Here is a 17,321-nt window from a genome sequence, read left to right as displayed (position 1 = left end):
CAGTGATCTGAGCAGAGGGAGGTAGTGCCGACATAATTAATTTATTGAACAAAAAACATTTCAAAATTGGACATTTATTAAGATCAAACAATTTGGGTAAGGGCGGGGATAAAAGCACATTCTCGAGATTACATATTATTTCTAGATAACAGTTTGGCTGCATTTCCTACTAAAATTTAAATCTGGTGGTTGAAAATGGAAGAGGGAGCAATTGTCTAGAGAGCGAGATCTCCGGGCTTTATTACTTGTGGAAGACACGGCCAAATGCAAACTGGAATAACACTTTCATCTACTTGGAAAAGAAGACCCAATAGATGTAATGATTAATGCTCTTCTTTCTTCCAGACGGAGAGATGTTCTCTCGGTGACTCCATGGCTAGCGCCGATTGTATGGAATAGACTCTACAATATAGACATACTCAACGCACAATTCCACAAGAGAAGAGTTCGCATTGGACTGACTGTGTTTGCTATTAGAAAGTAAGGAAATCCAGACAATTCACACTCATTCTATATACATTCTATATAGTATAACTTCTATAATACTGCCTCCTATGTACAAGAATATAACTACTATAATACTGCCTCCTATGTACAAGAATATAACTACTAAAATACTGCCTCCTATGTACAAGAATATAACTACTATAATACTGCTCCTATGTACAAGAATATAACTACTATAATACTGCTCCTATGTACAAGAATATAACTACTATAATACTGCCTCCTATGCACAAGAATATAACTACTAAAATACTGCCTCCTATGTACAAGAATATAACTACTAAAATACTGCCTCCTATGTACAAGAATATAACTACTATAATACTGCTCCTATGTACAAGAATATAACTACTAGAATACTGCTCCTATGTACAAGAATATAACTACTATAATACTGCCTCCTATGTACAAGAATATAACTGCCATAATACTGCCTCCTATGTACAAGAATATAATTGCTATAATACTGCTCCTATGTACAAGAATATAACTACTATAATACCGCTCCCATGTACAAGAATATAACTACTATAATACCGCTCCTATGTACATGAATATACCTACTATAATACCGCTCCTATGTACAGGAATATATCTACTATAATACTGCCTCCTATGTACAAGAATATAACTACTATAATACTGCTTCCTATGTACAAGAATATAACTACTATAATACTGCTCCCATGTACAAGAATATAACTACTATAGTACTGCCTCCTATGTACAAGAATATAACTACTATAATACTGCTATGTACAAGAATATAACTACTATAATACTGCCTCCTATGTACAAGAATATAACTACTATAATACTGCTCTTATGTACAAGAATATAACTACTATAATACTGCTCCTATGTACAAGAATATAACTACTATAATACTAATCCTATGTACAAGAATATAACTACTATAATACTGCTCCTATGTACAAGAATATAACTTCTATAATACTGCCTCCTATGTACAGGAATATAACTACTATAATACTGCTCCTATGTACAAGAATATAACTACTATAATACTGATCCTATGTACAAGAATATAACTGCTATAATACTGCTCCTATGTACAAGAATATAACTACTATAATACTGCTCCTATGTACAAGAATATAACTACTATAATACTGCCTCCTATGTACAAGAATATAACTACTATAATACTGCTCCTATGTACAAGAATATAACTACTATGGGGGCGGAGCCTGGCTGCCTAGCTGAATGGCTGCGTGCTGCTGAGCTCCTCATCCTTGTCGGCGATTTAACCCCTATTTTCAGCATATAGTTCAGCACTGATGGGCAGGGTGGGCAAGGACCGATTTAAGGATCCAGTGGAATCGACTCCAGTCAGATCTAAACAGCCTGACATGGATCAGTTCTTGAAAAAGCAACCGAAGTTACGGTCGAGTGAGACCCCCAAGATGGCGCCTGCTGCGGCCCTGATATCAGATGCAGAAGAAGATACAGATGGCGGCAGTATTTCAGATGCCTCGACTAGCAGATCGAAGAAACAGAGGGGCTCATTCACTAAAGAGGCATTACTAGATGTGCTGAACTCGGCACTAGCTCCGATAAAGAGGGACCTGTCCGAAATTAAAGAAGACCTCCGGAACATAGGTCACCGGGTGTCAGACCTGGAAAGTGCCCAGGAGGCTGCCCTTAAAAGAGAACAGCAGACATATAAGGCTATCGGTTCTCATACTGACCTGCTCAACGAGGCGCTCCTGCGGGTTGAAGACCAAGAAAACCGAAGTCGCCGGAGGAATTTGAGGATCCGTGGGATTCCAGAGACATTTGCTAATGAAGCGCTTGGCAAAGTGGCGCACGAGATCTTCGCAGACCTGCTGGGACCGGAGAGAGCAAGCGGGATCGTGATCGAGCGCATTCACCGGGCACTTCGGCCTAAGCCTAAGAACACTGAGCCCCCGCGGGATGTAATCTGTGGCCTCCTTAGTTTCCTGGATACCGCGGCTCTCATGAGGGCGGGAAGAGAGAGGGAGCAGCTGCAGTATGATGGCGCGGCGGTCATGTTCTTTCAGGACCTGGCGCCGTCCACACTCGCTAAGCGGCGCATTCTTAAGCCGCTCCTGGAAGCACTCAGAGCTGCGGGCACCCCGTTTCGCTGGCTCTATCCGTTCGGGATCGCGGTCCTCAAGAATGGCCGGCAGATCTCCATCCGCACGCCGGGCGACCTACAGGTTAGTTGGGCCCAGCTAGGGTTGAGCCCGATAGAGATCCCCTCCTGGATGCCGGCGGACATGAAAGAACCGCTGCTCCCGCCTCCCCAGTCAGCCGAATGGCGCCCTGTCCATAATAAGAAATCGCCCAAACCTAGGGCTGACAAATCTACTTACCCTCTGCCCTGAAAGGACGCTATGCTGATGCAGTCGATCGGTTGTTTCTGGCTCCAGTAGAATCGCCTGGGACTTAGGGCCTTATGGTCTGAAGGTATGGCCTCCCCTGGTTCCATGCGGATGCTGGGGCTGATTCCTGCTCAGTCTTATCAGCCTGTTATAAAGGACATTGTTCCACTGTTATGCTGGGTCCCATACAGCTCCAGACTCAGGTTTATTTGTAGTTATGGCCCTTGCCTACCCCCCTTGCTCTTCTTTTCATCTGCAGGGGTTAACCCGATGCTACCCATGGGCTATTCCCCTGTTTTATTCCTTTCTTTGTTCTGTATTGGGGTGACCGTTAAGTGGTCCTCCTCAGCTCTGCGAGGCCCCTCGCCTGACAGACCCCGGCTGGACGCCGCCATGAGAAAGGGTCGCATTGTCGGGTGCTCAGTAGAGCTCTTCCTGCATTTTCTGCAATTTATGTTTGCACTACTATCGTTGTGTACCTCACCTGTATGTCTCCCCTCCTTCCCTTTTGTGTCTCCCTCCCCCCTCCTTCACCACCAGATGTCATACATTGCATTGTCAGATGCTGAATGTCCATTTTTTATTCCAGAATGTCGTCTATTGTGATATCTTCCTTTAACGCCCGGGGAATGAACGAGCCTTGCAAGCGGTCCCAAATCTTGGCCCTTTTACAGAGGGATAAAGTGTCTATAGCATTCTTCCAGGAAACCCACTTCCGTGAGGGTAAGACCCCCAAATTGCCCCCCAAACGGTTTTCTCAGTGGTTCCACAGCACTTACAGTTCGGCTAGCAGGGGTGTCAGCATAGCGGTCCACAAACAGCTCCCCTTTAAGCATTCTGCCGTCTCTGCAGACCCTGAGGGTCGTTACCTGTTTGTTAAGGGCACTATCGCTGACACTCCTGTTACCCTGGCAACTGTATATGCCCCCAACAGAAGACAGGTTGCTTGGCTCGTTCAGACCCTGGGATTATTGTCCTCCTTTAAGGAGGGAATGGTTATTTTAGGAGGTGACTTTAATGCTACCCTTGAACCTGCACTAGATTCTTCAACTGGGAAATCGGCCATTACACACGTTCGCTTAAGACGCCTTAAACGGGCCTTACAGAGGTTGGGAGTCTTAGATGTTTGGCGTTCCACTAACCCCACTGGTAGGGACTTTTCCTTTTACTCAGCAGCTAAATTGTCCTACCATAGGCTAGACTATTTATTCTTATCCAAATCCTTTGCGAAAAGGGCTATCGGTTCTCACATAGGGAACATCACCCTGTCTGATCACGCCCCTGTATTCCTGAGCATTTCTCTGCAGGACCTCCCAAAGAGGGAATGGAATTGGCGCATAAACGAGACCGTCATATCGGACCCCTCCCATGCTGCTAAACTCTCCTCTATCATAACTGATTTCTTCACAGCTAACGCTTCAGGATCTGATGCACCCTCCCCTTCCATTATTTGGGAAACCCATAAGGCGGTCCTTAGAGGGGAACTAATAGCTTTAGGTGCCCATATTAAAAGACAACGAAGTCAAGCCATGGTGTCACTTCTCTCCCAGATCCAGGTTCTAGAGCTATCACATAAAACTTCCCAGGCTCTTAGCTGTGCCGCAGAGCTCGCGGAAGCCCGCACTAAGCTCAAAAACCTGATGAATGTCACTTCAGCAAAACTCCTACTTAGAGCCAAATTCCGTTCCTATGCCCACGGAGATAGGGGAAACAGGTTAATGTCCGCTTTAGTCAAGAAGCAGAAAACTGATTCCTTTATCACCGCAGTTAAAGATAGTCAAGGAGTTCTTCATAAAAGTACTCCAGATATCGCAAAATCCTTCTGCGCCTTCTATAGTGACCTATATAATCTTAAAACACCGGATGGTCTCTCACCAGACCAATTAGGAGAAGCAACGGAGAAATTTCTCTCCTCCCTTCAGTTGCCTGCTATTACTCCAGCGCAGTCAGCCCAGCTTTTATCACCCATCACTGATACTGAAATTGGTAAGGTCCTCTCCTCCATCCCTTCAGGGAAAAGCCCTGGCCCTGATGGTTTCACCATCTCCTACTACAAAACCTTTAAGCACATTCTAATCCCCCAGTTTAACATCCTATGTAACCACTTACTCCAGGGGGGTTCCCTCCCGCCCCAATCGCTTGCTGCCCACATCACAGTGATACATAAAGAAAATAAGGATCCCCTAAACTGCGGGAGTTACCGTCCAATTTCGCTTCTGAATACAGACGTGAAGTGGTGGGCCAAGATTTTGGCTCAAAGGATTCAGGCGGTTCTCCCTGGCATTATCAACGAGGAGCAGGTGGGATTCGTTTCTGGCAGACAGGGGAGTGAGAATACGGTCCGTGTCATACAACTGATTACACATGCCCGAAAGCACTCCATACCACTAGCACTACTTAGTACGGATGCCGAGAAGGCCTTCGACAGGATTAGCTGGCAATTCATGTCGCGAGCTTTGTTGAAATGTGGTCTTCCGGATCAGTTTATCCAATCCATCTTCTCACTTTATTCGCTCCCTTCTGCCAGAATACGTATCAATGGAACACTGTCCCCATCCTTTCCCATCACTAATGGGACGAGACAAGGCTGCCCTCTCTCACCTGCTCTCTTTGTTATTGTCATGGAGACCCTGCTGGCCAAGATCAGGCAGGACCCGGACATTTTAGGTATCACTTTAGGGTCACAGACTCATCTGACGGCTGCTTTTGCGGACGATCTATTGGTCATAACGTCCAATCCTTTATCCTCTTTTCCCAGACTTCAGGCCCTTTTTGAAGAATATGGAATGGTCTCAAACTTTAAGATTAATTATACTAAGTCACAGGCCCTGAATATCTCTTGCCCACCCTCTTTTGTTGACACGCTTAAAGGCTCCACTGCCTTTTCGTGGGCCCTTAAGTCAATCCCATTTCTGGGTACTAACATTTCAGCAAAACCAGAGGAGCTCTTCGAGCTGAATCAGGCCCCTTTGCTTAAATCCATTAGATCTCACCTACACTCTCTAAAGCTCCCGTTTATTTCATGGATAGGACGGAAAAATTACCTCAAAGCTTTTATTGTCCCCAAACTGCTCTATCTCATCCAAACACTTCCTATCTGGCTACCCCATTCCTTCTTTGTGGAGGTCCGCAGGGTCTTCTCGGCATTTGTGTGGTCAGGCAAGTCCCCTAGACTGGCGTATGCCATTCTCACTCGGGAGAGAAGGTTGGGAGGCTTCGGCCTACCTGACATGTACCTCTATTATAGGGCGTCAATGCTAAATAGAGCCCTTAGTCTCCTATCTTGGCGTCCCCCCGGCCTTGTCTCCCGACTGGAATGCAATATGCTCTCATATAATGATAAACTAGTTCTTTGGGGCTTACGTAAATGCACCGCCAACAATAAGTTTGCCTCACCCTTGTGGAAGGGTTTATTAACAGAGTGGTCCAAACTCTATAGCTCTTCTATAGAAGAGCTATACGCGCGAAACGGCCGTCGCCGCCCACAACAGTGTATCCGCCTCTGGACCCACATGTATCATCTTCTTCTAAAGGAAGCCACAATAAAGATTTCTTATCCTGGTGAGTGCCGCAACGCTGTTTATTTTCCTCTCACCTTTACGATCTATAGCTCTTCTACCCTCCAGTTTCCGAGTTTGAACCTTCCCCTACAACTGCTGCAGGCATATATTCATCCTACCACATCTAGGGCAGCGGGAATTTGGGCATTACTGTCCGACCTCAAACTACAAGATATCACGACTGAATCAGGTGCCTTAGACTGGAGCAAAATAGACGCGATCCCAAGTGTTCAGAGCGCCTCTTTCCTGTCGGTCATGGCTTTTAAAAAAGATTTGGCGTGCTTAGCAGCGCTTCCTAGGCCCACTACGGATCCCTCGTGGTTAGAAAGGAAACTCTCTATCACCACTCGCCCAAAGAGACCTCTCTCCACTTTTTACAAGGAGCTGCTCTCCTCCATGCCTCCAGATCTGTGGTACCTAGCAGCCTGGGAGAAAGAATTGTCCATAACACTATCGGAACCTGAAAAAGCGTTTATCCTCACACACTCGCACGGATTCAACCGCTGCATTACGATTCAAGCTAACTCTTATAAATTACTTACAAGATGGTACAAAACGCCGGAATTCCTCCATAAGCTTAACCCTGCTATCCCAGACAGTTGTTGGAGGTGTGGAGGAGGTCCCGGCTCTTTATCTCACATCTGGTGGAGTTGCGAGAAACTCAAGCTTTTTTGGGGCGAGGTGGTGGCAGCTATTAATAAGATATGCAGTACTCAGGTTAAGTTAGATGCAAAGCTTCTATTACTTTGGTGCCCTAATAGCACGCTTACCCCTTCAAAGTCAAGCCTACCCACCATGCTTATAACAGCAGCCCGACTGCTGGTCCCTCTCCTCTGGAAGAATGATGCGGCCCCTTCGCAGGTGATGTGGACTGAGAAAGTTGATCAAATATTCCGGTTTGAGGAGCTGGCCCACTGGGAAAGTCACTCTAGAGCGGCATTTCTCAAGATATGGTCCCCCTGGAAGCAACATCGCAAATTCTAGGTTGTATCATGACAGACCGTATGATGAATGATTGACATCTACCTGACCTTATCCCCCCCCCCCTTCTCCTGTCCAATCTTCCCCTTGTCTTGTCGATCCCCCCCCCCTCCCCACCCCCTCCCCACCCGATATCTGTTTACACAGGTTATTACTGTTTGGAGTTATGTATGCCTTCGTTGGGATGTACTGTATATGCTGACCAAGCCTATAGCCAGCTGCGTCTGGTACATGTGATGTATGTCCTGTTACATAACTTTGTGCCTTTCTCAAATAAAAATAAATTTGACAAAGAATATAACTACTATAATACTGCCTCCTATGTACAGGAATATAACTACTATAATACTGCTCCTATGTACAAGAATATAACTACTATAATACTAATCCTATGTACAAGACTATAACTACTATAATACTGCTCCTATGTACAGGAATATAACTACTATAATACTGCTCCTATATACAAGAATATAACTACTATAATACTGCCTCCTATGTACAGGAATATAACTACTATAATACTGCTCCTATATACAAGAATATAACTACTATAATACTGCCTCCTATGTACAGGAATATAACTACTATAATACTGCTCCTATATACAAGAATATAACTACTATAATACTAATCCTATGTACAAGAATATATAACTACTAGGGGGCGGAGTCTGACTGCTGACCTGAGAAGACGCATGTAGGAGAAGCTCCTCTCCATGCAATCCTGCAACCTGGTTTATTTCGCACTACAGCCCAACAAAGTATGGGGAAAATTGGCAGAAGCATTCCTAGAGACAAAACCGACTCTCCGAAACCGGATCGAGGGGTCTCAGACATGGAAAAATACTTGAACCAGAAGCCCTCCGGCGCTGTGTGCGGTGCGACCAAGATGGCGCCGTTTGAACCAGACGACTGGTCACAGGAAACTGAAAGTACCGCCGGAGAACTGGAGGAAGGGCCGCAACTATCTGGTATAGCCCCAATATCAAAGAAATTCCTCCAGCAGGCCCTCTCAGCGGCCATTGCCCCCGTACTCCACGATCTCCAGGAGATCAAAACCGATATCAAGCAAATAGGGCACCGAGTGGAGACGCTGGAAGGGAATCAAGCGGATATACTTTCCTTTGCCCGCACTCTGGGTGATAATACTGCGGCTTGTATGGACTCCCTGGATACCGCTTTTTTCCCTCATTGAGGACCAGGAGAACAGCAGCAGAAGGAAGAATATTCGGCTGCGAGGCCTCCCGGAGCAGCTGCAGCATGAGGATTTACCTGAAGCAGCAGCCGCCATCTTTGTCAGCCTCCTGGGATCAGAGAGTGCAGCTGACATTGAAATAGAGCGCATTCATCGGTCGCTCCAGCCGAAACCAAAGGATAATGAAAATCCTAGGGATGTCATCTGTGGCCTGCTGAAGTATACTGATACGGCGGCCTTGCTGAGGGCAGCTAGGGAGAAAAAAGACCTCACCTACGAGGGGCCGTGATCCTGCTGTTCCAGGACTTGGCGCCAACGACGCTGAACAAAAGGAGAGCCCTCCGACCTCTTACAGACCACCTGCGACACATCAAGACCCTATATAAGTGGTTGTTCCCCTTTGGTCTAACGTTCGCGGTCGGGGGCAGAAGGTGCACCATCCGTGTCCCGGGAGATCTAGCTGCAGCTTGGGAGCTACTCCAGACCACCCCGTTGGACATTCCGTCATGGCTACCCTCGGCGGAGATCGGGATTCCGCTGCCAGAATTGCCAGGAGTTCAGAGGTGGTCCAAAGCCATGCCAAAAAGGAAGATGGGTACCAGACTCAAAGACACATGAACTCCGCGATCTAGGGGTTCGCCCCTGTTGTATGGCGGTTTGGTCCCATGAGTAATGTAAAAGGACTGGCGGGTTCTCACATTTGCATTTTCAATACTGCAAGTATTTCTATGCCTTACAATGGTTTTGTTTAATAAGTTTATCTGTTCAATCTGATACTCTTATACTTCGGTCATGCTCTGGTACTGTGTGCCCCCATGGCGTGTTATATGAGTATTCACGTGTTTTTCACTATGGGTTATATTAATAGAAGCACTTTACTGCACTGCACCAGGTTTAGCAGGAACTGCGAGATGCTGGAGATCTGTACATGATCTTTAGACCCCCCCACATGCTTTACATCAGGGGTTTACTAGCGCAGTCCTGGTGTCAGCGCACTATTATGGAGGATCGCATACTGACTGTATACTCCTTGTTAGGAGTTGTCAGATGTGTCCCCTCTAAGTTCTGTTGCATGGCCATGTTCCTAGGTTCTGTAAGGAATGATGGCTGTGTTATGGTTTTATGTTGTTTTGGATCTCTACTGCACAACGTGATAGGCTGCTGTTGTACCGTCCACAGGTCCGTGCGAGATGTCACAGATTAAATGTACGTCCTTTAACGTAAGGGGGTTTAATACTCCACAAAAAAGATCACAGGTTGTGCGTTTGTTACGGAGATCCCACACTGACATATGCTTCTTCCAAGAGTTGCACTTTAGGTCCACAAATGTCCCCACTCTCCAGAAGGGATATTTTAATAGTTGGTTCCTTAGCACCTATGACAAAGCCAAAAGAGGAGTGGGTATTGCCATAGCCAAACGTATACCTTTCAAAATGTCAGCCACGCAGTCAGATGTGGAAGGCAGATTTATTTTTGTTAAAGGGGTAATAGGCACCCAACCTGTAACCCTGGCTAGCCTGTATAGCCCCAACAGGGGTCAAAAAGCCTGGATCTCGCAAACTTTGCAGATACTCGGGGCTTTTGCTGAGGGGATCTGTATTGTGGGTGGAGATCTTAATGTGGCCTTGAATCCTAGTATGGACACCTCAGACGGTTCCACTCAGCAAACCCAGAAGACCCTGGGCTGCATTAATGCCCACATTGCAGATGCTAACCTAATAGATGCCTGGCGCTTGGTACACCCCAAGGACAAGGACTATACTTTTTTTCTCTGCCTCCCATAATGTTTATAAGAGATTGGACCATCTCTTGATCTCCAATTCTTGTATAGACATGGTTGATCAGGCGGTGATTGACCCGATCACGATTTCCGATCATGCCCCTGTCTCGATAGTAATACACATTTCCAGCTTACCTCCCCAGAGTAAACAATGGAGACTTAATGAAACTCTACTGGATAAGAGGGAGGTAGTAGAAGCGTTGTCACAGAGGCTGTCGTGGTTTTTTTAGGGAGAACTCAACTCCAGATGTTTCCCAGGCAACAGTGTGGGAAACACACAAATCTGTCATGAGGCGAGAATTTATAGCCTTGGGATGCAAAATCAAAAGAGAGAGAGACAGCAAACATTGCATTCCCTACTCAAACAGATTGCAGATCTTGAGGCTATCCATAAAAGGTCTAAAGCCCTGGAAGCTCAACAAGAGCTCCTTCTCCTGAGAACGAAACTAAAAGACCACCTTAATGTCTGTCACGCTAAAGCGTATCAGTACGCTCAGTTTCGCTTTTTCTCTCATGGAGACAGGGGCTCGAAGTTGATGTCAGCGCTTATCAAACAAAGGAAGGATTCTATGTATATCCCTAGCATAAAATCTTCAGACGGCAAATCATTGCATAGAACGGCAGATATAGCTAAAGAATTTCAGAAATTCTATCAAGACCTATATGGGCTAGATAATGGTGCTAACTGCCCGGACCCAACTGCGGATTCTGTGATCAATGATTTTCTGTCCCATTTACAATTGCCCCAGCTTAGCAAAGAAGAGGGGTCATCACTGATTGAACCAGTCACCGAGGAGGAGGTGGGAAAGGTCCTGAAGTCAATGCCCATGGGGAAATGCCCGGGGCCGGATGGTTTTCCAGTGGGGTACTACAAGAAGTTTGCTGATGTTTTACAGCCACAACTTACGAATTGGTGTAATTCTCTCCTTACAGGTGGGCATCTCCCTACCCAATCTTTAGAAGCTACAGTGACTATTTTGCCTAAACCTGGAAAGGACCACACGCTCTGCGGGAGTTACAGGCCCATATCCCTCCTAAATGTAGATATAAAGATCTGGGCTAAAATCTTGGCCTCTCGCCTCAGCTCCTTCCTCCCTAAATTGATTCATCCTGACCAAGCTGGTTTCGTACCAGGAAGGAAAGGGAACCATAACTCCTGCAGAGTCGTCACGGCCGTTCAGTGGGCAAAGAAGCAAGGTACACCCCTGACATTTTTGAGTGTGGATGCGGAGAAGGCCTACGACCGGGTGAATTGGAACTTTATGAGGAAGACATTGCAAAGGTTCGGCATCCCGGAGCAATTTCAAAAGGCGATTATGTCCTTGTACACCAATCCGAGCGCTAGAATTCGAGTAAATGGTACTTTGTCACCATCTTTCCCCATTCATAATGGCACCCGACAGGGCTGACCCTTATCCCCAGCTCTCTATATTATGGTGATGGAGACCCTTCTCCAAGCCATTAGAGACCACCCTGGTATAAGAGGGGTCAGAGCCAAAAATGACACAATCGAATATATCAATGTCGCCTATGCCAATGATCTCCTGGTGATGGTTTCTAGCCCAGTCGAGGCCTTCCCACATCGCCTCTCCCTATTCGAACTATTTGGCAAAGTCTCTAATTACAGGTCCTTCTAAAAAAATTAGCATATTGTGATAAAGTTCATTATTTTCTGTAATGTACTGATAAACATTAGACTTTCATATATTTTAGATTCATTACACACCAACTGAAGTAGTTCAAGCCTTTTATTGTTTTAATATTGATGATTTTGGCATACAGCTCATGAAAACCCAAATTCCTATCTCCAAAAATTAGCATATCATGAAAAGGTTCTCTAAACGAGCTATTAACCTAATCATCTGAATCAACTAATTAACTCTAAACACCTGCAAAAGATTCCTGAGGCTTTTAAAAACTCCCAGCCGGGTTCATTACTCAAAACCGCAATCATGGGTAAGACTGCCGACCTGACTGCTGTCCAGAAGGCCATCATTGACCCCTCAAGCAGGAGGGTAAGACACAGAAAGACATGTCTGAAGGAATAGGCTGTTCCCAGAGCGCTGTATCAAGGCACCTCAGTGGGAAGTCTGTGGGAAGGAAAAAGTGTGGCAGAAAACGCTGCACAACGAGAAGAGGTGACCGGACCCTGAGGAAGATTGTGGAGAAGGACCGATTCCAGACCTTGGGGGACCTGCGGAAGCAGTGGACTGAGTCTGGAGTAGAAACATCCAGAGCCCCCGTGTACAGGCGTGTGCAGGAAATGGGCTACAGGTGCCGCATTCCCCAGGAACAGCGGCAGAAGCGCCTGACCTGGGCTACAGAGAAGCAGCACTGGACTGTTGCATGTCATTCGGAAATCAAGGTGCCAGAGTCTGGAGGAAGACTGGGGAGAGGGAAATGCCAAAATGCCTGAAGTCCAGTGTCCAGTCCCCACAGTCAGTGATGGTCTGGGTGCCATGTCAGCTGCTGGTGTTGGTCCACTGGGTTTTATCAAGGGCAGGGTCAATGCAGCCGCTATCAGGAGATTTTGGAGCACTTCATGCTTCCATCTGCTGAAAAGCTTTATGGAGATGAAGATTTCATTTTTCAGCACGACCTGGCACCTGCTCACAGCGCCAACACCACTGGTAAATGGTTTACTGACCATGGTATTACTGGGCTCAATTGGCCTGCCAACTCTCCTGACCTGAACCCCATAGAGAATCTGTGGGATATTGGGAAGAGAAAGTTGAGAGACGCAAGACCCAACACTCTGGATGAGCTTAAGGCCGCTATCGAAGCATCCTGGGCCTCCATAACACCTCAGCAGTGCCACAGGCTGATTGCCTCCATGCCACGCCGCATTGAAGCCTCCTGGGCCTCCATAACACCTCAGCAGTGCCACAGGCTGATTGCCTCCATGCCACGCCGCATTGAAGCCTCCTGGGCCTCCATAACACCTCAGCAGTGCCACAGGCTGATTGCCTCCATGCCACGCCGCATTGAAGCCGTCATTTCTGCAAAAGGATTCCCGACCAAGTATTGAGTGCATAACTGAACATCATTATTTGAGATAGGGAATTTGGGTTTTCATGAGCTGTATGCCAAAATCATCAATATTAAAACAATAAAAGGCTTGAACTACTTCAGTTGGTGTGTAATGAATCTAAAATATATGAAAGTCTAATGTTTATCAGTACATTACAGAAAATAATGAACTTTATCACAATATGCTAATTTTTTTAGAAGGACCTGTATAAAGTGAATTATACTAAATCTGAGGCTATGAACATCACAGCCCCGCCAAAGAGTGTGTCCTCCCTAAAAACCACGACACCCTTTATCTGGCAATCCTCCCACATTACATACTTGGGAATTAAAATCCCGTCTGATTTGAGGAATATTTTCCAGCTGAATTACATCCCCTTACTGTCTGAGGTACAACGCCTACTAGGCCCCCTGCGCATCCCATACACATCTTGGATGGGGAGAAAGAACCTGCTGAAGTCATTTGTACTGCCCAAAATACTCTATGTCATGCAAATGCTGCCTGTCTTCCTTCCCTCCTCATTTTTCACGCAGATACGGAGATTGTTCTCTACTTATCTATGGGGAGGGAAGGGAGCTAGACTAGCGCACAACAGATTGATCTTAAGGAAGTCTCAAGGAGGGTTTGCATTGCCAGACGTTCAGATATATTATCGGGCAATCCACCTTAGAAGATGGATGCAACTTCACGTTCCTACTTGCTCAACGTTAGGCACTGCCTTAGAGATGCTCCAACTTTCCCATTTGCAGAGAGCCGCATTGTGGGGTTTGAATTCTACATCCCTGCATAACCATACGCTGCTTAAGGGAACAAGTCTGGTGATTAAGCAACTTAATAAAGATCAAGGTTTACTAGGTACCCCCTCCTTAGTCACGCCAGCGGATTTAACTCCCTACTCAGTGAGACCTACGCTAACAAATTCCCCACCAGTGTGGAGCAACTTCAGTGGCTTCTCCACCAAGGAGTTTTTGGATGCTGCCTTAGGTAGACTGTCAGCTGAGCACCCCCTACATCAGACCATGCAATCCTGCAATTTTCTAGGTTTGGCGGACCTTAGGTCAGTCAGCAAGATTCTATTAGATAAAAAGACCCATGAAAAGGAGCAGACCTGGTTCGAAAAAATTCTGTCTTCCAGCTCACCGCATAGTAGATTGATCTCACTATTTTATCTTGGGCTGAATGTACCCCGCGCTAATAAGCTCCCACTGTTTTTGAAAACCTGGGAGTCAGAATTAGGAAAGACCTTCTTTGAGACCGAGGTTCTCCGCCTATATGCACACTCACATGGTTTTTCCAGGTGTGTCAAGATTCAGGAGCATTCCTTTAAGGTACTTACTCAATGGTATATGACACCAAAACAGCTGTTTCTCAGGGGTCTTAGCTCCAGCGACCAGTGTTGGAGATGTAAGGCCGGGGAGGGCACTCTTTCGCATATTTTCTGGTACTGCCCTAAGATACATCCTTTTTGGGGGCGGCGGTATCTAAAGCCATTAATTCAATTACACATAAGGTTATACCGCTGTCTCTTGAACTAGTCCTGCTATGGTTGCCCACTAAAGCTTTGTCCCCCTCTAGAAGTAGCTTGGCCACACAATTGATCCATGCAGCGAGATTGTTAATCCCTCAGAGGAGGCTTAGTGCAGAACCCCCTACCCTTCTTCAATGTGTGAATAAAGTAGACCACATTCAGCGCCTTGAGGAACTGGCCAGTTGGGAATCTAGAACGCACGAGAAGCATTCTAAAATGTGGAACCCCTGGTTATGCTACCGTTTGTCACCCCCAGTGGCAGCTCAATAAAGGTCGATTGACTCTTTCAACAGATACTGCTTCATCCTACCTCCAACGTCATGTTATCTCATACTCCCGTATGTTGTGCTTAGAGATCCATTATTGTTGGTAATGTTTTAGTGAGGCCTGTTGCCTCGCTGTTCCCCATCAGGTCATAGAGACCCCGTAAGCTAAGTGACATATATATGTATGCATCATTGTATGAGTAGGGCATGCCCTCACAATATTTCTCAAGTGCCTATACAGGTGTCTGTTACAGTGCATTATCCTTGCTTGTAGTCACTGTTCATATGGCTTTTATATGTATGTGAGGATGTGCCTATCCTCCTTGATTTTGATCTGATTTGTACTCTACAGATATGCAATGTGGATACAGAGTCACTTTTGTATAAGTTGCCTGCTTCTTTTCAATAAAAAGAAAATTGACAAAGAATATAACTACTATAATACTGCCTCCTATGTACAAGAATATAACAACTATAATACTGCCTCCTATGTACAAGAATATAACTACTATAATACTGCCTCCTATGTACAAGAATATAACTACTATAATACTGCCTCCTATGTACAAGAATATAACTACTATAATACTGCCCCTATGTACAAGAATATAACTACTATAATACTGCCTCCTATGTACAAGAATATAACTACTATAATACTGCTCCTATGTACAAGAATATAACTACTATAATACTGCCCCTATGTACAAGAATATAACTACTATAATACTGCCTCCCATGTACAAGGATATAACTACTATAATACTGCTCCTATGTACAAGAATATAACTACTATAATACTGCCCCTATGTACAAGAATATAACTACTATAATACTGCCTCCCATGTACAAGAATATAACTACTATAATACTGCCTCCTATGTACAAGAATATAACTACTATAATACTGCCTCCTATGTACAAGAATATAACTACTATAATACTGCTCCTATGTACAGGAATATAACTACTATAATACTGCCTCCTATGTACAAGGATATAACTACTATAATACCGCTCCTATGTACAAGAATATAACTACTATAATACTGCTCCTATGTACAAGAATATAACTACTATAATACCAATTGGTGTACTTTATAAACCACATGTTTTCTGACCATTTTTTCTGTTCTCTTTTTTAGATACACCAAGTATATTGAACATTTTCTGGACACAGCTGAGAAGTTTTTCATGACTGGACACCGGGTCACTTATTATGTAATGACCGACCAGCCCGCTGCCGTCCCCAACATTACACTGGGTGAAAAGAGAAATCTGGTTGTCCTGGAGGTGCCGGCCTACAAAAGATGGCAGGACATCACCATGAGGAGGATGCAGATCATTCGAGACTACATCCATGATCGGTTCATCAATGAGGTGGACTATCTGGTGTGTCTAGATGTGGACATGGAGTTCAGAGGGGAGATTGGGGTTGAGATCCTCAGTGATGTTTATGGTGTCATGCATTCATGTTATTTCACAGCGTCTCGCAAGGAGTTCACCAATGAAAGGCGACCTGAGTCTGCAGGTTACATCCCTGAAGACGAGGGCGATTTCTATTACACAGGGTCCCATTTTGGAGGCACGGTGGAAGAGATCTACAAGTTGACGAACCATTGCCACCACGCCATGCTGGCCGATAAAGACATAAACATAGAAGCTCTTTGGCATGATGAGAGTTATCTCAACAGATATTTCCTGTATTACAAACCCACCAAGGTCCTGTCTCCAGAGTATTCCTGGACCTACGTCTGTGGAGACCCGGCCGTGGTGGAGAAGAAGAGATTTATCGTTTTACCTAAAGAATATGACAAAGTACGTGACAACCCGTGACGCTCCACACAGCGGATTGGCGATTGAGAGGTTTTATGTAATATCTCTAAGGGCTGTTTCAGACGAAAGGATGCCGTGCGTGACATCCGCTCCGTGAATGACAGCCAAGACCCGATGCGGACTGCAGAGGCACGGAGCATTAACATGATTGATAATGCTCCGTGCCTCTCTGTGATCTCTTTACTAAGAAATCACAGTGAGATAAAGTGGTCACTGATTTCGTAGTAAAGAGGTCACAGAGAGGCACGGAGCATTATCAGTCATGT

General features: G+C 45.4%; 1 protein-coding gene across 1 annotated transcript; it reads left to right on the top strand.

The window, feature by feature from the left end:
- The first annotated feature begins 319 nt into the window (after window positions 1–319).
- LOC122919883 (histo-blood group ABO system transferase-like) lies at window positions 320–17,083 on the top strand. Its single transcript, XM_044269067.1, has 2 exons — window positions 320–480; window positions 16,365–17,083. Exons 1-2 carry the CDS (start codon window positions 320–322, stop codon window positions 17,053–17,055), a joined length of 852 nt encoding a protein of 283 aa, XP_044125002.1. The 3' UTR covers window positions 17,056–17,083.
- Window positions 17,084–17,321: the final 238 nt, after the last annotated feature.

The sequence above is a fragment of the Bufo gargarizans genome, chromosome 9 (genome assembly GCF_014858855.1).
Source record: "Bufo gargarizans isolate SCDJY-AF-19 chromosome 9, ASM1485885v1, whole genome shotgun sequence".
Lineage (NCBI taxonomy): Eukaryota > Metazoa > Chordata > Amphibia > Anura > Bufonidae > Bufo > Bufo gargarizans.
This window is presented reverse-complemented; position numbering and strand designations above follow the sequence as displayed.